Genomic DNA, 25,579 nt, shown 5'->3' on the forward strand with positions numbered 1-25,579 from the left:
GGCACTGACATCTGTACCTCTAGGGTCCTTTAGGAACTCTATGGGAAACTTTCCCTGTAGGGCAATGTCTGTATTTGAAAAATGTTCAAACAGAATTTAACAGGCACACTTTATAGAGATCAGTGGACCACTAAGATAAAGGGGGTGGGGGAGATGGTAAGATGACATGTGCTTTTTATTGGATTGAGGCACAATATAGACAAAATAGCAACTGGTACTGAAGTTTCTGCACGCAGCACACTAAGCATAGGATTTGGCTAAAGCATGAATTTGTTTTGTAGATGAAGTCTGTGCTGATACCACCAATTCCGTTAGAGGGAGACAGCGCTGCTGACTTTAAGAAAAATAAAGCCCGGAAGACTCAGGGAATGAGAATAAATGGATCCCCTGATGAGCATTTATCAAAGCAGGAGTGGGAACAGGTAGGTCAACAAACTGTTTGCCATGTTGGCAAAGAAAATGCAGCATAGATGATATTGCCCCTTACAATACAGAGATTAAAAGTGGCTTACCTTTATAAGCAGATCACATCCTTCTCTCAGAATTCACCACTGTATTTTTAGCAGCTTTACTGAGATACAATTCACATATCACATAATGTACTTATTTAAGGTCTGTAATGCAATGTTTTGTGGTTTTTTGGTATAGTCACAGTTTTATGCAGCTGTCACCACAGTCTAATTGTACATTTTCATCACTAGTAAAGCAGCTCCACACCTACTATCAGTCATCCCCCATTTCCTCCCAGCCTCCCAGCCTTGCCATCCTCAGCCTTAGAGAACCTTTTATCTACTTTTGGTCCTTATCGATTTTCCTTTTCTGGACGTGTTCCAATATGTGATCTTTTTTGTCTGGCTTCTTTTACTAATCCAGAGTAAAAGAAGTACTTTTGCTTTGTGCTTTTGGTATTGTATCTAAGAAGCCATTGCCTAATCCAAAGTCATGAAGATCTTTTCTTTCAAGAGAGACAGAGAAAGGGACATATGGGGCAGACAGACAGGAAGGGAGAGAGGTGAGAAGCATCAACTCATTGTTGCAGCATCTTAGTTGTTCATTGATTGCTTTCCCATATGTACCTTGACTGGGGGGCTACAGCAGAGCAAGTGACCCCTTGATCAAACCAGTGATCTTGGGCTTCAAGCCAGCAACCTTTGGGCTCAAGCCAGCGACCATGGGATCATGTCTATGATCCCATGCTCAAGTCAGCAATCCCACGCTCAAGCCGGCGACCTCAGGTTTTAAACCTGGCTCCTCTGAGTCCTAGGCTGATGCTCTATTGACTGTGCCACCACCTGGTCAGGCATGAAGATTTATTCCTATGTTTTCTTCTAAGAGTTTTATAGTTTTAGCTCTTACATTTAGGTATCTGATCCATTTTGAGTTAATTTTTGTGTGTATGGTACAAGGTGGGTGTCCAAATTCATTCTATTGCATGTGGATATCCCATTACCCCAGCATGAGTATTGGATTTTGTCAAATTTCCATGTGAATTTTAGGATCAGCTTGTCAATTTCTGCCAAAAAACAGCTGGGATTTTGGTAGAGGTTGCCTTGAATCTGTGGATCAATTTGAGCACTGTTGCAATCTTCACAATATTATATCTGCAGTTTTATGAACATGGGATGTCTTTCCATTTATTTAGATCTTTAATTTCAGCAGTGTTTTATAATCATGTATTTTGAAGAACTTGTTAAAGTTATCCCTAACTTATTTCTAAATGTTTTCAATTCTATTGTAACTAGAATTACTTTCTCAGTTATATTTTGGATTGTTTGTTGCTGGTGTTTTGAAATACAATTGACTTTTATATACTTATTTCATGTTGTGAACCTTGATAAAGTTGTTTATTCACTTTAATGGTTTTAGTGGATTCCTTGGGACTTTCTATGTACAAGTGCACGTTATCTGTGAATAGATGGTTTTGCTTCTTTCTTTCCATTCGAGCTGTCTTTTATTTCTTTTTCTTCTTCATACCTCAGTCTAGGTCCTCCAGTGCAGTATTGAATAGAAGTAGTGAGAGTAGATACTCTTGTCATATTGCTGATGTAGGGGGAAGCATTCAATCTTTTACCATCAAGGATATTAACTGTTTGTATATTAGGGCCCTTCATCAGACTGAGGAAGTTTCTTTCTGTGCCTACTTTGCTGAGTGTTTTTACCACAAAAGAGTACATTGGATTTTGTCAAATACATCTATTAAAATGATCATGCATTTTTCTTTTATTCTGTTATGATGTATTACATTGATTGATTTCAGATGTTAAACCAACCTTAAATTCCTGATATAAATTCCATTTAGACCTGGCCGGTTGGCTCAGTGGTAGAGCGTTGGCCTGGCGTGCAGAAGTCCCAGGTTCGATTCCCAGCCAGGGCACACAGGACAAGCGCCCATCTGCTTCTCCACCCCTCCCCTTCTCCTTCCTCTCTGTCTCTCTCTTCCCCTCCCGCAGCCAAGGCTCCATAGGAGTAAGGATGGCCCGGGTGCTGGGGATGGCTCCTTGGCTTCTGCCCCAGGCACTAGAGTGGCTCTGGTCGCAACTGATCGACGCCCCGGAAGGGGCAGAGCATCACCCCCTGGTGGGCAGAGCGTCGCCCCCTGGTGGGCGTGCCGGGTGGATCCGGGTCGGGCGCATGCGGGAGTCTGTCTGACTGTCTCTCCCCATTTCCAGCTTCAGAAAAATACAAAAAAAAAAAAAAATTCCATTTGGTCATGGTGTATAATCCATTTAAAGGTTCCTGGCTTCAGTTTGTTGATATATATGTTTTTTTTTTAAGTGGGAGACAGGGAGGCAAAGAGAAAGACTCCGGCATGCGCCCTGACAGGGATCCACCTGACAAGCCCACCAGGGGGTGATGCTCTGCCTATCTGGGGCGTTGCTCTGTTGCTTAGCAACCAAGCTATTTTAGTGCTTGAGGTGAGGTCATGGAGCTATTCTCAGCACCCAGGGCCAACTTGCTTGAACCTTGAGTCATGGCTGCAGAACAGGAGAGAGAGAGAGAGAGAGAGAGAGAGAGACAGAGAGAGAGAGAAGGGAGAAGGGAGAGGGGTAGAGAAGCAGATGGTTGCTTCTCCTGTGTGCCCTGGCCAGGAATGAACCCAGGACTTCCACATGCTGGGTTGGCACTCTACTACTGAGCCAACCAGCCAGGGCCCAGTTTGCTAATATTTTTTTGAGGATTTTTTACATCTATATTCTTAAGGGATATTGCTCCTGTTTTCTTCTGTGTTGTCATCAGTATTACCATAAGATTGGCCTCATAGGATGAGTTGGGAAGTATTATATGATCTTCTATTTTTTTTTTTTGTGGTTTATTTATTTATTTATTTTTTTTATTATATAATTTTATTTTTTTAATGGGGTGACATCAATAAATCAGGATACATATATTCAAAGATAACAAGTCCAGGTTATCTTGTCGTTCAATTATGTTGCATACCCACCACCCAAAGTCAGATTGTCCTCTGTCACCTTCTATCTTGTTTTCTTTGTGCCCCTCCCCACCCCCTATCCCTCTCCCATTCCCCCCTCCCCCCCCGTAACCACCACACTCTTATAAATGTCTCTTAGTTTCACTATTATGTCCCACCTACGTATGGAATAATACAGTTCCTGGTTTTTTCTGATTTACTTATTTCGCTTCGTATCATGTTATCAAGATCCCACCATTTTGCTGTAAATGTTCCGATGTCATCATTTCTTATGGCTGAGTAGTATTCCATAGTGTATATGTGCCACATCTTCTTTATCCAGTCATCTATTGATGGGCTTTTTGGTTGTTTCCATGTCCTGGCCACTGTGAACAATGCTGCAATAAACATGGGGCTGCATGTGTCTTTACGTATCAATGTTTCTGAGTTTTTGGGATATATACCCAGTAGAGGGATTGCTGGGTCATAAGGTAGTTCTATTTTCAGTTTTTTGAGGAACCACCATACTTTCTTCCATAATGGTTGTACTACTTTACATTCCCACCAACAGTGGATGAGGGTTCCTTTTTCTCCACAGCCTCTCCAACATTTGCTGTTACCTGACTTGCTAATAACAGCTAATCGAACAGGTGTGAGGTGGTATCTCATTGCCGTTTTGATTTGCATTTCTCTAATAGCTAAAGAAGATGAGCATCTTTTCATATATCTGTTGGCCATTTGTATTTCTTCCTGGGAGAAGTGTCTATTCATATCCTCTTCCCATTTTTTTATTGGATTGTTTGTTTGTTTGTTGTTGAGTTTTATGAGTTCTTTGTATATTTTGGATATTAGGCCCTTATCTGAGCTGTCGTTTGAAAAAATCATTTCCCATTTAGTTGGCTTTCTGTTTATTTTGTTATCAGTTTCTCTTGCTGAGCAAAAACTTCTTAGTCTGATGTAGTCCCATTCATTAATTTTTGCCTTCACTTCTCTTGCCATTGGAGTCAAATTCATAAAATGCTCTTTAAAACCCAGGTCCCTGAGTTGAGTACCTATGTCTTCTTCTATGTACTTAATTGTTTCAGGTCTTATGTTTAGATCTTTGATCCATTTTGAGTTAATTTTTGTACAGGGGGAGAGACTGTAGTCCAGTTTCATTCTTTTGCATGTGGCTTTCCAGTTTTCCCAGCACCATTTATTGAAGAGGCTTTCTTTTCTCCATTGTGTGTTGTTGGCCCCTTTATCAAAAATTATTTGACTATATATATGTGGTTTTATTTCTGGACTTTCTATTCTGTTCCATTGGTCTGAGTGTCTATTTTTCTGCCAATACCATGCTGTTTTGATTGTCGTGGCCCTATAATATAGTTTGAAGTCAGGTATTGAAATGCCCCCAGCTTCATTCTTTTTCTTTAGGATTGCTTTGGCTATTCGGGGTTTTTTATAGTTCCATATAAATCTGATGATTTTTTGCTCTATTTCTTTAAAAAATGTCATTGGAAGTTTGATGGGAATTGCATTAAATTTGTATATTGCTTTGGGTAATATAGCCATCTTGATTATATTTATTCTTCCTAGCCAAGAACAAGGTATATTCTTCCATCTCATTATATCTTTTTCGATTTCCCTTAACAATGGTTTATAGTTTTCATTATATAAGTCCTTTACATTCTTTGTTATGTTTATTCCTAAGTATTTTATTTTTTTTGTTGCAATCGTGAAGGGGATTGTTCTTTTGAGTTCCTTCTCAGTTGTTTCATTGTTGGCATATAGAAAGGCTATTGACTTCTGTATGTTAATTTTGTATCCTGCGACCTTACTGTATTGGCTTATTGTTTCTAGTAGTCTTTTTGTGGATTCTTTGGGGTTTTCGATGTATAGTATCATATCATCTGCAAAAAGTGATACCTTTACTTCTTCTTTTCCGATATGGATGCCTTTTATTTCTTTGTCTTGTCTGATTGCTCTGGCTAGAACCTCTAGTACCACATTAAATAAGAGTGGAGAGAGTGGACAACCCTGTCTTGTTCCTGATTTAAGGGGGAAAGCCTTCAGTTTAGTGCCATTTAATATGATGTTAGCTGATGGTTTATCATATATGGCCTTTATCATGTTGAGATATTTTCCTTCTATACCCATTTTGTTGAGAGTCTTAAACATAAAATTGTGTTGTATTTTATCGAAAGCCTTTTCTGCGTCTATTGATAAGATCATGTGGTTTTTGTTCTTTGTTTTGTTGATATGGTGTATTACATTAACCATTTTACGTATGTTGAACCATCCTTGAGATTCTGGGATGAATCCCACTTGATCATGATGTATTATTTTTTTAATATGTTGTTGTATTCGATTTGCTAGTATTTTGTTTAGTATTTTAGCATCTGTATTCATTAGAGATATTGGTCTGTAGTTTTCTTTTTTTGTGCCATCCTTGCCTGGTTTTGGTATGAGGGTTATGTTGGCTTCGTAAAATGTGTTTGGAAGTATTGCTTCTTCTTCAATTTTTTGGAAGACTTTGAGTAGAATAGGAACCAAGTCTTCTTTGAATGTTTGATAAAATTCGCTGGTATAGCCGTCAGGGCCTGGACTTTTATTTTTGGGGAGGTTTTTAATGGTTTTTTCTATTTCTTCTCTACTAATAGGTCTGTTTAGGCTTTCTGCTTCTTCTTGACTCAGTCTAGGAAGGTTGTATTTTTCTAGGAATTTATCCATTTCTTCTAGGTTGTTGAATTTAGTGGCATAAAGTTTTTCATAGTATTCTACAATAATTCTTTGTATATCTACGGTGTCCGTGGTGATTTCTCCTCTTTCATTTTGGATTTTGTTTATATGAGTTCTTTCTCTTTTTTCCTTGGTAAGTCTTGCCAAGGGTTTGTCAATTTTGTTGATCTTTTCAAAGAACCAGCTCCTTGTTCTATTAATTTTTTCTATAGTTTTTCTGTTCTCTAATTCATTTATTTCTGCTCTGATTTTTATTATCTCCTTTCTTCGGCTGGTTTTGGGTTGTCTTTGTTCTTCTTTTTCTAGTTCCTTAAGGTGGGAAGTTAAGTGGTTCACTTGGGCTCTCTCTTGATTGTTCATATATGCCTGAAGTGATATGAACTTCCCTCTTATCACTGCTTTTGCTGCATCCCATAGATTCTGATATGTCGTATTGTCATTTTCATTAGTCTGTATATATCTTTTGATCTCTGCACTTATTTCTTCTTTGACCCATTCATTTTTTAAAAGTATGTTGTTTAGTTTCCACATTTTTGTGGGATTTTTTTCCTCTTTTTTGCAGTTGAATTCTAGTTTCAAGGCTTTATGATCAGAAAATATGCTTGGTACAACTTCAATTTTTCTGAATTTGCTGATGTTGTTTTTGTGGCCCAACATATGGTCAATTCTTGAGAATGATCCATGTACACTGGAGAAAAATGTATACTCAGTCACTTTGGGATGAAATGTCCTGTAGATGTCTATCATATCCAGGTGCTCTAGTGTTTTGTTTAAGGCCACTATGTCTTTGTTGATTCTCTGTTTGGATGACCGATCTAGAGCCGTCAGCGGTGTATTGAGGTCTCCAAGTATGATTGTGTTTTTGTCAGTTTTTGTTTTAAGATCAATAAGTAGCTGTCTTATATATTTTGGTGCTCCTTGGTTTGGTGCATATATATTAAGAATTGTTATGTCTTCTTGATTCAGTGTCCCCTTAGCCATTATGAAATGGCCATTTTTGTCTCTGAGTACTTTTCCTGTCTTGTAGTCAGCATTATCCGATATGAGTATTGCTACACCTGCTTTTTTTTGGATGTTATTTGCTTGGAGTATTGTTTTCCAGCCTTTCACTTTGAATTTGTTTTTATCCTTGTTACTTAGATGAGTTTCCTGTAGGCAGCATACAGTTGGATTTTCTTTTTTAATCCATTCTGCTACTCTGTGCCTTTTTATTGGTGAGTTTAATCCGTTTACATTTAGTGTAATTATTGATACTTGTGGGTTCCCTATTGCCATTTTATATCTTGCTTTCTGTTAGTTTTGTGTCTTGTTTGATCCTTCTCTTTTGTTTTTCTATCTTTTGTTTTTATTTGGTTGTATTCCATACATCTTTCCACTGTTGCTATCTTTTTTATCTCATGTGCTTCTGTGTTGGTTTTTTCAATGGTGGTTACCTTTGAATAAAGAAAAGGGTCCTTACCCTGTTCATTGTAGCGAACTATTTTGTGAGTACTTTTGCACTGCATCGTCCTTTGCTACTGTTAATCTCCATCTTCTCCCCCTCTTTCTTTTTGTTGTTGTCACAGTTTAAATTTGGTTTTATTGTGTTCTTCTTGGAGCTTTTACTTGTGGCTCTGTTTTTTTTTTGTTCTTTGTATCTGATTGGAGAACCCCCTTTAGTAATTCCTGGAGTGGGGGTTTTCTGATGATAAATTCCCTCATCTTTTCTGTATCTGTGAATGTTTTTATTTCTCCTTCATATTTGAAGGATAGCTTTGATGGGTATAGTATTCGTGGCTGAAAGTTCCTCTCTTTCAGGACTTTAAATATTGGGGTCCATTCTCTTCTAGCTTGTAGAGTTTCTGCTGAGAAATCTGATGATAATCTAATGGGCCTCCCTTTATATGTTGTATTCTTCTTTTCCCTGGCTGCCTTGAGAATTTTTTCTTTGCTGTTGGTTTGTGTCAATTTCATTATGATATGCCTTGGAGTAGGTTTGTTGGGGTTAAGAAAACTTGGAGTTCTGTTTGCTTCTTGAACTTGAGGCTTTCGTTCTTTCCACAGGCTTGGGAAGTTCTCATCTATTATTTGTTTGAGTATGTTCTCCATTCCATTTTCTCTCTCTTCTCCCTCTGATATACCTATTATTCTTATGTTATTCTTTTTGATGGAGTCAGATAATTCTTGTAGGGCTATCTCATTTTTTTTAATTTTTGAGTCTCTTTCTTCTTCTCTCTGTTGTGCCTCAAGTTGCTTGTCTTCTATTTCACTAATCCTCTCTTCTATCTGACCTGTTCTATTAGCTAAGCTTGTTACTTCGTTTTTTAGCTCGTGAATTGAGTTTTTCATCTCTGTTTGATTTGTTTTTATAGTTTCAATTTCCTTGGACATATATTCTTTGTGTTCATTGAGTTGTTTTCTGAGCTCCCTAAATTGCCTTTCTGTGTTTTCTTGTATATCTCGGAGGATTTTTAGGATTTCTATCTTGAATTCTCTGTCATTTAGCTCCAAGGTTTCCAATATATTAAATTTTTTCTCCATAGATTTTTCCTCATCTAGCTGTGTTACCTCTCTTTCTTTTGTATCCATGATATTCGATTTTCTCTTCCTTAATGGCATCTGAGGGTGGTTTTGTTGATAGTATTAATGAGATTTAATAAAGAATAAAAAGTTTAAAAAAATAATAAAAAAAAATCGAAAAAAGTTTTTTTTAAAAAAAATTAATAATGTAATAAAGAAAAATAAAGTAAAATAAAAATTAAAAAAAAAAAAAAAAAAAAAAAGGAAATTATTCCCCCCCTCCTTTTTTCCTCTCCTCTCCTCTCCCCTCTTTCTTGATAAAATCTTGTGGTGGACTGTGAATTATAACAAACAATGCCTGTGATGGAGGGCCTGAATTGGGGAAAAGTAATAAAGGGACAAAAAAAAAAAAGAAAAAAGAAAAAAGAAGAAAAAAAAAAAAGAGCGTATGGACCCACAAAAAGCAAATAAGGAAAAAATTTGGGTCAAGAATAAAATGATTTGCTTTAAGGTGTTGGTTGTCTAAGAGTTATGATGAGAGGATTAAGAGGAAAACGGGGGGACAAATTAAAAAATTACTATTGTATTTAGTGGAACAAGAACTAGATAATATGGAGAGCCAGGGATGGGAGCACTGCTAGTGAGTTAAAAAGGTGAAGTAAAACCCCCCCAGAATGCCACAAACATAAGTTTGAGTCCCAGATAAGATAATTTGTTTGTTATTGAGGTTTGAGTGAGAGGAGATGTAAAGGAGAAAGGAAGAAACTAATATAGAGGGAGAAAAGAAAGAGAGAGAGAGAAAAAAAAGAGGGAACCACTAAAAGAAGAAAAAAGAAAGGAGAGAGAGAGAGAGAGAGTTAAGGGTTTTGGAGTGCAACCCTCATAGAGAGAAAGGAAGAGAAGAGAAAAGATAATGGGAGATGTAACACTTATGGGTAGTGTAGTTCAAGGAGAGGAGAGAGTAAGACCGGTAGAGAGTTAATCGGCCAAATTGGAGGAGGAAAAAAAAAGTATCAAGAATGAAGATAAGAGAAACAAACGAACAAATATAATAAAATGGGATAGGTTATAAAGTCTGCAGATTATTCTTGATTTTGAGAGGTTATCTTCTTGCTTTTTCTTTTCTCTCCCTCTTCCTGGTCGGTGACTCTGTACCCCGGGTTTTGCCCCTTTGCCACGCTCAGGTGGAGGTTTGCAGTTGATAAGTCTCTATGGCAATGTCATGTATTGTGCTTTAGTCTTGTTGGCAGTCTAGGCTATTAGCATTTATAGGCTCCGACAGTGAGAGAGTCCGTGTTCCTAGAGCCTTTCTCCTAGTCTTTCCTTCCTCAATTAGTAGCCTGATAATCCAGCTATGGGGTTGCTGCTGCCTCTGCCTGGATAGTAAGAGGCTCAAAGAGCTGGCAACTCCCCACTCTATTTCCACTCAGCACAGGGCTCTGGGTAAGGCTCAGTCAGTCAGAGCTGCTAGCATAATCAGGTGGGCTTTCCGGCCATTCAAAGACCTCTGGCTCTGCCACTCTGTCCGGTAACACAAGCGGGTGCCCACTTCCGGGGCGCTTGGAGGAAACTCTCATTCACTGGCTGCGCGCGCAGACCAGGATATCCGGCCAGCAGTCTCACGCTCTGAGTGAAACCCCCAACCGCAGGGAAAAGTTGCAGCGTTGGAATTGAGTCTCGCTCTGTCCCCGTGCGCGGCTTTTGCAAGGCGCTGGGGCGGCCCGAGATTCCGCTTTGGCCCACACAACGGCCCCTGACTCTGCTCCTCTGTGCGATAACACGGGTGCGCACTGCCGAGGCACTCGGAGGAATCGCTCACTCCTTATCTGCGCGCGCAAACCCGGATATGAGGCCGGCCGCGTTTCCCTCTGAGTGAAACACCCTCCGGCAAGGAAAATCTCCACCGTTGAAATTAGTTCTCACTCCCTCCCGTGCGTGGCTTTCCCAGGGCGCTGGGGCTGCCCAGAGACTCTGCCCTCGGCCCACAGAAAGGCCTCTGACCCTGCCTCTCTGTGAGGCAACACGGGCACCCACTTCCGGGGCTTAGGAAGAAATCTCTCGCCCACTAACTGCGCACCAACCAGGAGACTGGGTAAAATGTCCGCGCCGCTTGTCTTTCTTTGTTTGGGTTTGGCGCGAGTGTTAGCTTGTATTGCCCGGCTTGCCACAGGATCAGATTTTCCTCGGCTTGGATCTCCGTGCCACAGCCTGGTTCGGCCGTTTGTTTCGCGGCCTGGATGTATTCACCCCCTTTGCCTGCCTCAGTTTCTATATTCACAGTTACCAGAGAAAGCCGCCCTGTTTAGGTTAGTGAGGAAGGCGGAGCATTTCTTACTCCCTATTTCCTTCGGGGTTTGGTTATATATTTAGCCAATTTTTCACTCAATCATACCTTTGGGTGTATTGCGAAGCATCTGGAAGCTCCAAGTATAGGTTTTTCTGTTTCTGGTTGAAGATCTTGTTGAGTTTTGGGGGAGATTTATCGGTATCGCTTCCTACCCCGCCATTACTCTCTGATCTTCTATTTTTGGGAGGAGTTCGTGGATGAATTATATTAAACATTCTTCAAATGTTTGGTGGAATTTATCAGTGAAGCCCTCTGAAATTGGGCTTTTTTTCGTGAGAAGTTTAAAAATTATTAATTTAGTCTTCTTTCTAATATAGTTCTACCCAGACTTTCTATTTCTTCTTGAGTAGTGGGTATCGTGGTAGTCTTGATAGTTTGTATCTTCCTTGGAATATGTCCATTTCATCTAATTTATCTAATCTACTGGTGTAAAATTGTAGAACATATATATGGATGGGAAAAATAGGATTACAGCTGTGAGTATATGAAACAGAGTTTATTCTTTCCATATGAACAACTCTATGTGTGTGTGTGTAAATTTCTGTAAAGTCAATAGAGATATCCCCTCTTTTATTTCTGATTTAGTAATTTGAGTCTTTTTTGTTTTCTTAGTCTCACTAAGGTTTGTCAATTTCATTGATCTTTTCAAAGGGCCAATTTTTTGGCTTTATTGATTTTTTGCTATTGTTTTCTATTTTCTCCTTTATTTTTTCTGGCTCTGATTTTTATTATTTCCTTCCTTCTGCTTGTTTTAGATTTACTTTGCTCTTCTTTTTCTAGTTTCATAAGATGAAATTAATGTCATTGATTTTAGATGCTCCCCCCTTTTTAATGATACATTTTCCTGTACGTGCTGCTCTAGTTCCATCCCATAAGTTTTGCTCTGTTGTGCTTTTGTTTTCATTCATCTCAAAGTCTTTTCTAATTTCCCTTTGAATTTCTTCTTTAATTCATGTTATTTAGGAGTGTGTTGTTTAATTTCTGCATATTTGTGAATTTCTTATATTTCCTTCTCTTATTGATTTCTACTTGAATTCAGTTGTGGTTGAAGAACATACTTTGTATGAGATTTAAATCCTTTTAAACCTGATTGAGGCTTTTTTTTATGGCCTAGCATATGGTCTGTCTTGGAGAATGCTTCATGTGCTCTTGAGAAGAAAATATATTCTGTTCTTGTTGAGTGGAGTATTTTATATATCTATCTTCAACATATTTGTAACAGTTGGTTTGAAACTTTTGTCTGCTAAATTAACACCTAATCTTCTGAAAGGCAATTTTTATTGCCTGCTCGTTTTTTCCTGTGTATTTTTTTCTTTGCATGTCTTGTAATTTTTTTGTTGTTGAAAACTGAACATTTTAGGTAATATATCATTGTAACTCTAAATAGTTATTCCCATGTTCCTCTGGGCTTGCTGTGTTATTTGCTTGTTTGCTCATTTATTTGTATAGTGGCTTGTCCAGGCGAGTTCAGTGAAGTCTGTCTGCTCTCAGTGTGTAGTCTCTGATGTCACTCCTCACAGGGTGCTTCTTGGCCATGCACATGGCTTCCCTGTCTACTAGGGATGGTTGTAGTTTTAGGTAAGCTCTCTTTGACTATCTCTTTCCCTGGTTTCCCCTTTAAGCTTTGGCCCAAAAGCTTCTAGATGTATTACCTAGCTTTTAGCCTTCACTAAATTGCTATTGTTTTTAACAAGGCCCTGGGGCTCTACAATCTGGTCTCATTAGAGCTGGACTCCTTTGCAGGGGCTGAGTGTCTTCAATCTTTGAGGCTTATTCTGGCCCCAAGAAGGCTATTCTCATATGTCTCTTTCCATGATTCCGTTAAACTTCCAGCTGGCCTACTCTTGCTATTGGTATCATGGAACTACGGGCTTTCTTCTAATTGCTTACCCCCAAGAAACCTCTATTTTTTTATTCCATACCATTATACCTTGATTGCCAATAATGTTGATTAAAACGTGATATCTGATGTAAAAATACTCTAAGTAATGAGGATAAAGAAAGGTGGAGAGTAGGGAGGGAGAAGGGATAGTAAAAGAAAAATACAATTTGTCACTGGCTTGTGCATCCAAAGTATTTAAAAATCAAGTAAGTCTAAGAGATATCCTATAGCAAGAGGAAAGGATACCTCCTGAAATGTTGACATCTAAATTCCGAAGATCAAAGGTTAGAATAAACACTTCTAGGATTATGGTGAATTAAAAGGATCATGGCAAAGAGATTAGAGTTACATAAAAAGAATAGTGCGGCCTTTGGAAGCCTAGATGAATTAGAATTATAGAGAAATGTAGCCTTAAGAAGTGGGATGGTGGAGACTGGGGGGTTATTATTCTGTAATAGAACCTTTCCCCACCCTAACAATATAGATGATGCATCTTACAGACTCCGTGTCTGTGACTGGAGCGGACAGACACATGCTAAAGTGGAGTCTCATTCTCAATATTTTAATAATTTTGGTTGTACCTTTAATTTTCTTTCCTCACTTCCTGGTACATAGTAGACATGTACACTTTAGTTACCTAGAGATGAAATTTCCAGATAAAAACAGATTTCACAATTACTTTATTTCTTAATATCTGTGAGCTCTTTCATAACAAAGATTATAGGCTTTTTATTTGTTCCATTCTCATGGAAGTACATCATTCTTGACAGACTGCCATAATTTGTTTTATCTTGTGTTCACTGAGATGTGGGGGATATGTGTACTCATAGCTAAGTTATTGTAAGAGACAACTGTGATACTCTTCTTTTAGGACAGACTTGCAAAAATAAGGAGGCCAGAGAGGTTTAAAAAGAAATGTAATTATTTATATCCTGAGTAACTCCTTTCTCAATTCACTCATTTAGCAAGTATTTATTGAGCAAGTACTATGTGCCAGGCTTTTGGGAATGTCAAAGGCCTATTACCTCATAGAACTTTCATTCTAGAGGGATAAATTAAATAATGATATAATGACAAGCAAGTAAATTATATAATATGTTATATGAGATATTCAAGGGGGGGAGAAACTAGAACAAAATTAGGGGAAACAGAACTGGAGGTAAGGGTCAAAGTTGCAATTTTAAAAAGGGTAGTCAGCCTAATTGAGAAGGCTCTCAAGAGTAAAATGGCTTGTTTGTAATCATTTGGCTAGTCACTGAATGATAGAGTGGATTTTGATCCCAGGTCTTACTCTATGCTCTTATTCCATAGGGAAAGATAACTTAAGAGTTATAGGATTTCCCAAGAAGAAAATGAACTACTCTAGTCTCCCTTCATCCAACAAGGCAATATGTAGACAAGGATTAGGCATCTAAAGAAATCTAGGTACCTGGCTGGAAGGTTTGGGCTGAAGACAGCTTTTAAAACGACATGTTCAAAAGGTGGAAGGAGGACACCTAACTAAGGGAAAATATAAAAGAATAGTAGATCTTAGTACTAGTATTTTAGGAGAGAAGCATTTAGATACATTTTCATTGCTATTAACTTTCCTCCAAAACATACTTTTGGAAACTGGATTAGCTAACACTGCCATCAAGCACAGGGTGTTTCTTGCAGGATTTATTTTATTTTATCTTATTTTTTTGTATTTTTCTGAAGTGAGAAGTAGGGAGACAGACAGACTCCTACATGTGCCCAACTGGGATCCACCAGGCATGCCCACCAGGGGACAATACTCTGCCCATCTGGGATGTTGCTCCATTGCAACAGGAGCTATTCTAGCAGAGCCATCCTCAGCGCCCGGGCCATCTTTGCTCCAATGGAGCCTTGGCTGCGGGAGGGGAAGAGAGAGACAGAGAGGAAGGAGAGGGGGAGGGGTGGAGAAGCAGATGGGCGCTTCTACTGTGTGCCCTGGCCAGGGCCACTTGCAGGATTTATTTTAGATTTAGGTTTAAAGGCTGAGACACAAATCGATATTTGTTGACCAGGTCATATAAAAGCTGTCATTCATGAAAACTTTTCCAATTTTTGGTTTGAAAAGTTCAGGAGAAAATGGAAAGTAGTTTTTTTTCACGTGCCTACTACCCAAAAGACCCTTGCATTTCGGAGGACAGAATGGTGTTGGGAGGACAGAGATCATCTCTGCCTAGGAATTTGTTTCACTCTACAGAATTTTTTGTTTGTGAGCGTCAGAATTAAATCTCTGTTGTGGCCTCTGTCTGGGTAAACCTAGTCAAGTGAATGAATGCTAGACAGAATTCAAGGAGTGGATGAGTCTGAAGAAGTTCATTTCTATACACCTGATATCCCTCATGAATTCTAATGAAAGAAAAATGAGTGTTATATGTATCTCCTCATTTCATTGCTGTGCCATCTAAGGCCTGGATAGGCAAAGTGATTTGTCCAAAGAGACACAGGTGACACTTGAAGAATTAATTCCTTGGCCAGCGCTTATTCTAGTTCAACAGAGTCCCATCATATATGCATTTAATTTACATAAATTTCAATTATATACATATGGAAAAATGTATAAGATTTTATTTTCATATAATTTATTATATTGTACATTATTACATATATAAAATATCACACATCCACACTGCTGCATAAGGTTGTATATACAAATCATATATACTGTGCTTTAAGGGTAGTTTAAGAGGTTTTCCAGGAGGAATTTTGGCTATACATGACGTACATCTCATGTAGGAATTTAAAACTTAATCCTCTCCTTATAAAAATACTTCTTGTGTTCCATGTTTCCTCCTTTATACTAAAAGTCAAACCATATTCTCCAATCACGAATTTATGGTATAAGAAAAAGATATGATTCAGTTTAAAATGCAAGTGTTATTTTTATCATAAACACCAGCAAAATAAATGGATTCTGTTGTATTTATTTATAGGGTGGGGTTGTATCAGTGTTGGAATTCTGTGGGGGAGAAAGAGAGTCTTCTTTGGGTGATCTTAATTCTCACTCTTATCAATCATCAGTGACTCTGCAAGTGTCTGCATTGTGCCTGGGGCAGGGTTTCTTCGGTTCTGACCAGGTTCCTGCCATTCGAGAGCAGTTCCCCCCCAGTCCTGTTCTTCTCTCCACCTCACTGTCTTTTTCCCTGCTGGTTTCTAGCTCCCCTCCAATGCCAAACCTATAAATGGCTGTGCAGCAGTGGGGGGCAACCACATCTGGGCCTCTTCTTAAGACCCATTAGAATAACGGTGGAATAAATGCATGCTTCTTCATGCCCTCAAAAGAAACATGTGGAGAATATAGACTCTTAGAATCATAGTTTGTTGGAACTTTGAGATACTTTAAAAGTCATCTGGCCCAAACCCCTGATATTAAAGATGTAGAGACCGAGACCCAGAGAGTTTTCTTGAGGTTGCACATCTTTAGTGACAAAGTTAGCTTTAAGCTCCTATAGGAGATGTTTAGATATGGAAACATTATACATAGATTAGAGACACAAACAGGGAGCCCCCAATTTTCTATTAAAAATATTCTTAGAAACTTGGGACTTTGGTCCTGGGCATCATGTAGCCCAAATTTGCCTATTTTAACCCAAAAAGGAAATGGTATGCTAATAAAATACTTGTGGATTTAGGAGAACACATTGTGAAAACCAATCAGTGGCTAAATGTATTGCTGAGACCGAGATGTACTTATAAAGAGGGCATAGAAGGAGATGCTTTAGGAGTTATTCTTGGATGAGCAGCAGTCTCTTTGTGATGGGAAAAGAGCTTCCTCATGTTATGTTCTCAACAAGACAGACACCAGGGCCAAAGCCACGACTGAGAAACCTACCTTAGCTCTTTGGACATATTAAGAACACCTAGGCCCTGGCCGGCTGGGTCAGTGGATAGAGCATCAGCCCAGTGTATGGACATCCCAGGTTCAATTCCTGGTCAAGGCACACATGGGAAGTGACCATCTGCTTCTTTCCCCCCTCTCTCTCCTACTTTTTTCCTTCTTCCTCTCCCACAGTAGTGGCTAGACTGGTTCGAGCATCAGTTCGGGTGCTGAGTATAGCTCGCTGGTCTGAGAGTCAGCCCCAGGCATTGCTCGTTGATTTGAGCATTGGCTGCAGACAGAGGTTGCCAGTTGGATCCTGGTCAGGGCACATGCAGGAGTCTGTCTCCCTGTCTCCCCTCCTCTCACTTGGAAGAAGAAAAAAAAATGTGTTTTTTTTTTTATTTTTTTTTATTTTTCTGAAGCTGGAAATGGGGAGGCAGTCAGACTCCCGCATGTGCCCGACCGGGATCCACCCGGCACGCCCACCAGGGGGCGATGCTCTGCCCATCCGGGGCGTCGCTCTGTCACGACCAGAGCCATTCTAGCGCCTGAGGCAGAGGCCAAGGAGCCATCCCCAGCGCCCGGGCCATCTTTTGCTCCAATGGAGCCTCGGCTGCGGGAGGGGAAGAGAGAGACAGAGAGGAAGGAGAGGGGGAGGGGTGGAGAAGCAGATGGCGCCTCTCCTGTGTGCCCTGGCCGGGAATCGAACCCGGGACTCCTGCACGCCAGGCCGATGCTCTACCACTGAGCCAACCGGCCAGGGCCTAAAGAAACAACAACAACAAAAAAGAACCCTAACGTGTGGCCCTGGCCAGTTAGCTCAGTTGGTTAAAAGCATCGTCCCAAAACAACAAGGTTGCAGGTTTGATCACACACGCTGGTCAGAGCACACATAGGAAGCAACCAAAAAATATACGACTGAGTGGAACAAATGCTTCCCTTCCCGCTCCCCTCTTTTTTCCTTCCTCTCTCTAAAAAATTAATAAAAATTAAGCCCTGGCCGGATAGTTGGGTGGGTTGGAGCGTCCTCTCAGAGTGCACAGGTTGCCAGTTCGATTGCCCAATCAGGACCATACAGAGTAGCTCGATGTTCTCCTGTCTTTTTCTCTCTCTCTCCCTGCCTTTTTCTCAAACAGAACAAAAAAACAAACAAAACAAAACAAAACAACAACTAATGTGTGTTCATTGTGGGGAAACTACTTTCTTCTTTGGACATAACAATGGAGCTCTTTTAAAAGAAAAGATCTTTGTAGATTCAGCAATTGTGAAACAATTGTAATGGATTAAAAAAACAAAAGCCAAGGGCTGATTCGTCCCGATTACTAAGGATTGCCACATTAGTTGTTGTTACTGAGACATTGGTTATTGGGGATGAGCAGGAAGGGGTTGTGGCGGCTATGGGCATTCAAGTTATTCTGGAAACATTCATGGAGGACCAAAATAGGGAACCATTTTGAAGTAGGAATGAGAAATACTGCAGGAAGACTTTGGGATAACGTGGCTTGATATTGCTGGAAAAGAAGTTGAAATCTAGAAAGATAAACTCTCTCTTGTAAGTGGCAGCCTAATCTGGGTTGTTGTCTCAAGGTCACCGATCTGCTGTGGAGTGATCCCAGAGGGAAACGAGGCTGCTATCCAAACACATCCCGAGGAGGGGGCTGCTACTTTGGGCCAGATGTTACCGCCAACTTTCTTAACAAATACCACATGAAACTGCTGATTAGATCTCACGAGTGTAAGCCCGAAGGGTATGACATCAGCCATGATGGAAAGGTAAGCTAACGTTGTTGGTGACATCATCACAGGTTCCTTCCCGCAGGTAGGGTCTTTCTTTACAGGATGTGTCTCACCTAGAGGCCCGTGGGGAGGTGTCTTCCTTAGAACCGAAAGAGATGGCCATGCTCTGGTAGACAGAGACAGCAGACTGTAGGGTTCATGTCAGTTGTAGGAAGGGGCCTCTCTGTCCGTCACCCGAAGGGATATTTGGTTTATTTTCCTCATCTTCCCTAATACCAGAGATAGACACTCTGATGTGTGGCACAAAACACACACACAGAAAGGCTTTTACTAATCACAAGGCAGCTCTGTAGCACAGGGGGGCTGAGAATGCACTCATCCTCACTGAGCACATAAAAGGCCTCAGTGAGTCCAGCTGGCTCTCTTTCGCCTTTGCTCATTTCTGGTGCAGGGCAGAGCAACAAGCCACAGCTCCCTCCACTCACTGAACACGTGATCGCTACAAGGCACTTGCTGTGCTCAGGTCAGCTGCAGCCACTAAACAAGTGCTGTGCTGGTGCACTAGAGTGTGGTAAGGCTGGAAAAGATGAGGGCTGAGGAACTGGTTTCTTGTTCCAAGTTGTCTTGCTATGTCCCTTTCTCTGATACCGAACAGCGATGAATAAAAAAAGGAATATCAAATTGCATGGCATTTCCTTTTATTTCAACAAATCTACTTTTCTTAACTCTATTAGTTCATTTGAGGCTCATACTAATAATCATGAGATGATTAAGACGATTATTACTTTGGGCTTCTTTGAAATGAGAAAATGGAGAGAAAATAGGAGCGGCTTGTTTGAAGTGACATGCTCATTAGGGCAGGACTTGGCCTAAGCCAGGCTTTCTGTCACTGACATATTACCTTCCCATCCTCCACCACACCCCCAAGGCTGGTTCTTTCCCAGCAGAGGGGTGTGCTCCCTTATTCTCACTGTTTCTCTGCCCGTAAAGCCAGGCCCTGAGCCCTCGAAATCAGTCCTCTCCAAGCAAAAGGAAAAGACTGTGATGCTAGACAAGCTTTATTTTCAACACTCAAATGGCATAAGGAAAAAAAATAAAGGCTTTACCCCTTTGAAAAATTAAAATTTTCAAAACTGACTTAAGGAGGAGTTTAAGATACAGAGCTGAAATTGTACACGGGATTGCCAGGCCACACAATGTGCGGGTGAGTGCTGGAAGTCTGTACTGCTGGGGACACCGGCTTAAAAATCTCGTTTCTCTCCAGTGCAGTCACAGGAAATGTTTTTAAACTTGGATGGTTTGTATGGATTTTGAACTTTGATTTTTGCTTTTTTTAGACTTGACCTATTTGTAACTTTATTGAAGAATATTTTGAGAACTAACTCTGTGTGAACCTGACCCTCTTTTTCTTTAATCAGGTTGTTACGGTCTTTTCTGCTTCCAATTATTATGAGGAAGGTAGTAATCGAGGAGCTTACGTCAGGGTGGGTTTCAACGCAACCCTTCGATTTTTCCAGTACCAAGTAACAAATGCAACATGCTTGCGACCTCTTCACCAAAGGTGTGTATACTCTGAGGGGCGATCTGGGCTGGTACTAGTGACCAAGTAGAACCAATCCAGACTAAGAGCAGCCACGAGCGTGAAGGCAACTACATACTTGTTACTTGTTGGTATAAACAAAATGGAAATCATTCCAGACACCAAATAGTTAATACACTCATATTTGACACCAAGAGGCACAATTTTTATTCATATATCTATTAAATAGATGAAGTGGTCAGCATCCACAAATGGTCCTTAATTGAATATAAAGAAGGCTCCCACATCCACCCGGCCCTTAACTTATAGCCTTCTTTTCCATAAGATTTCAAAATGTGTGATTTATGGATTTATATGTTTAAAATTTTACTAGATACTTCAAGAGTTGTAACAGTTAACAATCTGAAAAACAACATACAAGTTTCTTCACATCTTCATTAGTCTCAGATGTTATTATATTATTCTTTATTTTTGCCAAGCTGCTGAATAAAAATGGTAAATCTCAATGTTTAATTAGAATTTTTTAGACAGCTGAGTTTACCCATCTTATGTTTTTGGAAATTGCATTTCTCTTTGAATTTTCTATGTATGTATATTATTCCCCCATTTTATATTATTGCATTGTAAGAGTTGTTTCTGTATCCTATATATAAATACATGTCACTTAATAGATATGTGATTTGTAAGAGTCTCTCCCATTCTGTGAGATGGATTTTCCCTTTGTTGATGGTATTTGTAGCATAAGAGTTTTTAATTTGGGTGATATCGCCTGACCAGGCGGTGGTGCAGTGGATAGAGCATCGGACTGGGATGCCGAGGACCCAGGTTCGAGACAACGAGGTCGCCAGCTTGAGCACGGGCTTATCTGGTTTGAGCAAAGCTCACCAGCTTGGACCCAAGGTCTCTGGCTCCAGCAAGGGGTTACTCGGTCTGCTGAAGGCCCACAGTCAAGGCACATGTGAGAAAGCAATCAATGAACAACTAAGGTGTTGCAATGCGCAATGAAAAACTAGTGATTGATGCTTCTCATCTCTCTCTGTTCCTGTCTGTCTGTCCCTGTCTATCCCTCTGACTCACTCTCTGTCTCTGTAAAAATAAATAAATAAATAAATAATTTTGGTGATATCCAATATACTTATTTTTCTTTTTTGCTTCTGCTTCTGGTGTTAAATCTAAGAAGCCTTTGCCTAACTCCAAACACATTCCTACATTTTCTTCTAAGAATTTTATTGTGTGAGCTTTCATAATTGGATGTCTGATCCATTTTGAATTACTTTCTGTGTGTGGTATGAGATAGGGATCCACTTCATTCTGTTACTTACGAACATTGAGTTGTCCTAGCACCATCAGTTGGGAAGACTGTCCTTCCCCATTTAATTGTCTTGGCACACTTGTCAAAAATCAATTGACCATAAAAGTACAGGTTTATTTCTAGACTTTAAATTGCATTTTACTGATGTGTCTATCCCAATGCGAGTAACGCACTGTCCTGATTACTATCACTTTGCGCTTAAGTTTTGATGACATCGGATCATTTACAGCAAAATGGTGGGATCTTGATAACATGATACGAAGTGAAATAAGCAAATCAGAAAAAAACAGGAACTGCATTATTCCATACGTAGGTGGGACATAAAAGTGAAACTAAGAGACATTGATAAGAGTGTGGTGGTTACGGGAGGAGGGGGGAGAGGGAGAGGGAAAGGGGGAGGGAGAGGGGCACAAAGAAAACTAGATAGAAGGTGACAGAGGACAATCTGACTTTGGGTGATGGGTATGCAACATAATTGAACGACAAGATAACCTGGACTTGTTATCTTTGAATATATGTATCCTGATTTATTGATGTCGCCCCATTAAAAAAATAAAATTATATATAAAAAAAAAAAAAAGAAAGAAAGAAACCAGGAAATGTGAGTTGAACTTCATTCCTCTTTTTTCAGTTTTGGTTATTTGGGGTCCCTGGCATTTCCTATGAATTTTAGAATCAGCTTGTCAACTTCTGGTAAAAATGCCAACTGGCATTTTGGTAGGGATTATTTTGAATCTATAGATCAATTTAATGGCTATTGCGAGCTTAACAATATAAAGTCTTCCAATCCATATTGTTCTATTTGTTTGGATCTTCTTTCACTTTCTTGAACAGTATTTTGTGCTTTTCAGTGTACAAGTCTTGAACATTTTTTGTTAATTCATTTCTAAGTATTTTATTCTTTTTGGTGCTATAGCAAGAGGAGTTGTTTTCTTAATTACATTTTTAAATTTAAAAAATTATTTGTTGATTTGAGAGAAAGCGAGAGAAATATTGATTTGTTGTTTCACTTATTTATGCATTCATTGTTTGATTCTTATATGTGTCCTGACCTAGGGATCGAAACTGCAAGCTTGACATATCTGGATGATGCTCTAACCAACTGAGCTACCTGGCCAGGGCTTACTTACATTTTGGATTATTCACTTCTAGTGTACAGAAATACAAGTGTTTCTTGTTTGTTTGTGCATTGTGCATTGTGTAATCCTGGTGAACTTCTTCATTAGTTCTAATAGTTTTTAGTGGAGACCTTGGGATTTCCTATATACAAGATCATATTATCTGTGAATAGAGATAGTTGTACTTCTTCCTTTCTAATCCGGATGCCTTTACTTCTTCTTTTTTTTTTTTTTTGCTTAATTTCCCTGGCTAGACCCTCCAGACCAATGTTGAGTAGAAGTGGTGAGAGCAGATATCTTTGTCTTGTTCCTGATCTTAAGAGGGACACTATTCAGTCTTTCATCATTGAGTATATTAGCTCTGTGGTTTTGATTTTGTAGATGCCTGTTATTAGGTTGAGGAAGTTCCTTCTATGCCTGGTTTGCTGAGCGTTTTTTATCGTGAAAGAGTACTGGATTTTGTCAAATACATTTTCTGCATCTATTGAGATGATTATGTGGTTTTTGTCCTTTATTAATATGGTATATTATAATGATTAATTTCAGATGTCAACAAACGTTGCATTTCTGGGATAAATCTCACTTGTTCATGGTGTATAATCCTTATTATATATTGCTTAATGTAGTCTGCTAGTATTTTGTTGAGGATTTTCATTCTATATTTATCAGAAATATTGGCTTATAGTTTTCCTGTGATTGTTGCCTGGTTTTGGTATCAGGGTAAAGTTGGCTTTGTCATATAAGATGAGTGGTATTCCCACCGTTTCTATTTTTGGGAAAAGTTTGAGAATGGTTATAGGAAATTTTCATTTCATGTAGTTTATCTAATTTGTTGGTGTAAAATTGTTTATAAATTTCTTTATAATCTGTTTTATTTTTGTAAGGTCATTTGTGTTGACCCCTCTTTCATTCCTGATTTTAGAAATTTAGGTCTTCTTTCTCTATTGTTTTTCTATCCTCTATTTTATTTATTTCTCCTCTATTCTTTATTATTTCCATCCTTCTGCTTGCTTTAGGTTTTAGTTTTTGAAGTTAGATACTATGTTATTAATTTGAGATCTTTATTTATTTAATCCATTCACATATGATGTTGTTATTGATATGGTTGGATTTATATCTATCTAGCTTTTGGGGGAATATATGACTCATGACTGCTTTGTTTCTCTGTTCTCCTTTATTTTGAATTTGGTTTTGTAAATGGTCTGAGGTAGAAGTTTAGCACTCATTCAGTTAACTATGCTAGCAGTATTTAATTTTTTTTATTATTTATTGATTTTAGAGAGAGGAAGGTAGGGGAGAGAGAGAAAGAGAACAGAACATCGATCTGTTCCCATATGTGCCCTGACCGAAGATTGAACCAGCAATCTTTGTGCTCGGGCCAACACTCTATCAATTGAGCTATCGAGCCAGGGCATATGCTAGCAGCATTTTTAAAAAATGCCCTTTTCTACTGAATTGTTATGCTTCCTTTGTCACACACATCATTCCTATATATAGTTCACTATATTTGTGAAATTTCTATTATCTTCTACTTATGTATTTGTCTTCTCTTGTGTCAACCTGCTGTTTCAGTAACTTTATGGTAAATTTCAATATGTGCTATAGCAAGTTCCTTTTTATTTTCCTTCTTTTTCAAAGTTGTCTTGAGTATTCCCAGGCATTAATTATTCTCAGGCATTAATTGTTCATGTGACTCTTGGAAATCAAGTAGAAAACACCAATGTTAATCTTTTTAACGAAACATGCATATACATACATATATGTATACACATTTACCACCTAGTAACGTGGTATGAAATTAGGTGATGCATTTAAAGTAGAATCTGGTAAGTGGTAACATAGCATATTAAAATGAAACAGAACAGGATTATTTATGTAATTTTCACCTGATAATTGTTTTCTTAACATAGGGTAAATACCATCGAAAGTAGTGCCATCAGAATATTGAAAGAAAGAATTATTTCACGAAAAACTGACCTTATTCATGCTTTCCAACTTCAAGACCATAATAAATCAGGTAATAAAATTATGTGATTTTTACCATTTTTTAACATACCAGGTTGCATACAGATTAGTTTTACTTTTCTTTACTTAAGATTTCAGTTGTCTGTTTTTACTAGTGAGGAATGATAGAGATAAAAATAAAATATAATCCATTATATGCTTGGAAAAAGGCATAGTCTTCCTTTCAGTAAGATTCATTCAACTTAAAAAACAACCACAACTCTGAATTTGACTTCTGTTCTGGTCAATATGTCAGACTAGGTACTCTGGAAGGCCTGCCTATTAAGAAACAGCTAGATTCTAGAGGATGCAGAATTATAGTGTATTTACCAGCCTCACAGTAAGTATGATAAATCTCTAGGCTGCATCTCCTCTCTCCATGAAACTGATTTTGGATGTCTAACTTCCAGAAATCTAAGAGTATAAATCTGTATTATTTTAAGCCACTAATTCTGTGGTAATTTGTTATAACAGCAGCGGGGAACTAATATAGATGCCCACTCTCAAGACTCTATTCAACATTTCACTAGGGATGTCAGACAGTGCAATAAGGCAAGTTAAATAAAACAATAAGAATTAGAAAGGAAGAAATAAAATGTCACCATGTATCAGAGCCTATTCAGGAGATAGAAACCATGTCAGTAGTTTAAATAGTAAAACTTAGTATAAATAATTACTAACCAGGAAAATGATTAATTACTAAAAGGGATAAAAGAGAACTCTAAAGAATACAGGAATAGGAAGCATAGGGTACAGCTACTATCTCTAACGTTGAGAGAGGGTACCCAAGGAAGGAACAAACTTGGAAGACTGCCCTACTCCCAACTAAGGCTGAGATTTAGACCTCATTGGAGAGGAGGTGACCGGGGCCCACTGCATGGAATAGAAGTTCACTGAGGTGTGTCAGGTCATAGCTGGACTGCAGCGAGAGGGCCAGGACTGGAGGGGATGAAGCCACTCACTGTGGTAGTAGCAAAATTCTCTTTGGGCCATATACCACAGTGTCTCCCACACACTGCTGGCAAGGGAGGTACCCACTGTGGTGTCAGTGAAATTCATGAATGAGTAGGTACCACTGCGTTTCCCACACACCTCTGGCAACCATATAGTACTGTAGAAATAAGATGCAAAGCACACTAAAACTGTTTCTTATGCTATGTCTTAGAGTATTTTTTCTATAT

General features: G+C 39.0%; 1 protein-coding gene across 1 annotated transcript in view; it reads left to right on the forward strand.

Moving 5' to 3' along the window:
- Positions 1-25,579, forward strand: part of PPEF1 (protein phosphatase with EF-hand domain 1) — a 102,186-nt gene that overhangs the window by 71,735 nt on the left and 4,872 nt on the right. Inside the window, exons 13-16 of the mRNA XM_066356888.1 lie at positions 282-422; positions 18,275-18,460; positions 19,843-19,985; positions 24,305-24,411. Of these exons, the coding sequence (XP_066212985.1) occupies positions 282-422; positions 18,275-18,460; positions 19,843-19,985; positions 24,305-24,411 (577 nt within the window). The remainder of the gene's footprint in view (positions 1-281; positions 423-18,274; positions 18,461-19,842; positions 19,986-24,304; positions 24,412-25,579) is intronic.

The sequence above is a fragment of the Saccopteryx leptura genome, chromosome X (genome assembly GCF_036850995.1).
Source record: "Saccopteryx leptura isolate mSacLep1 chromosome X, mSacLep1_pri_phased_curated, whole genome shotgun sequence".
NCBI lineage: Eukaryota > Metazoa > Chordata > Mammalia > Chiroptera > Emballonuridae > Saccopteryx > Saccopteryx leptura.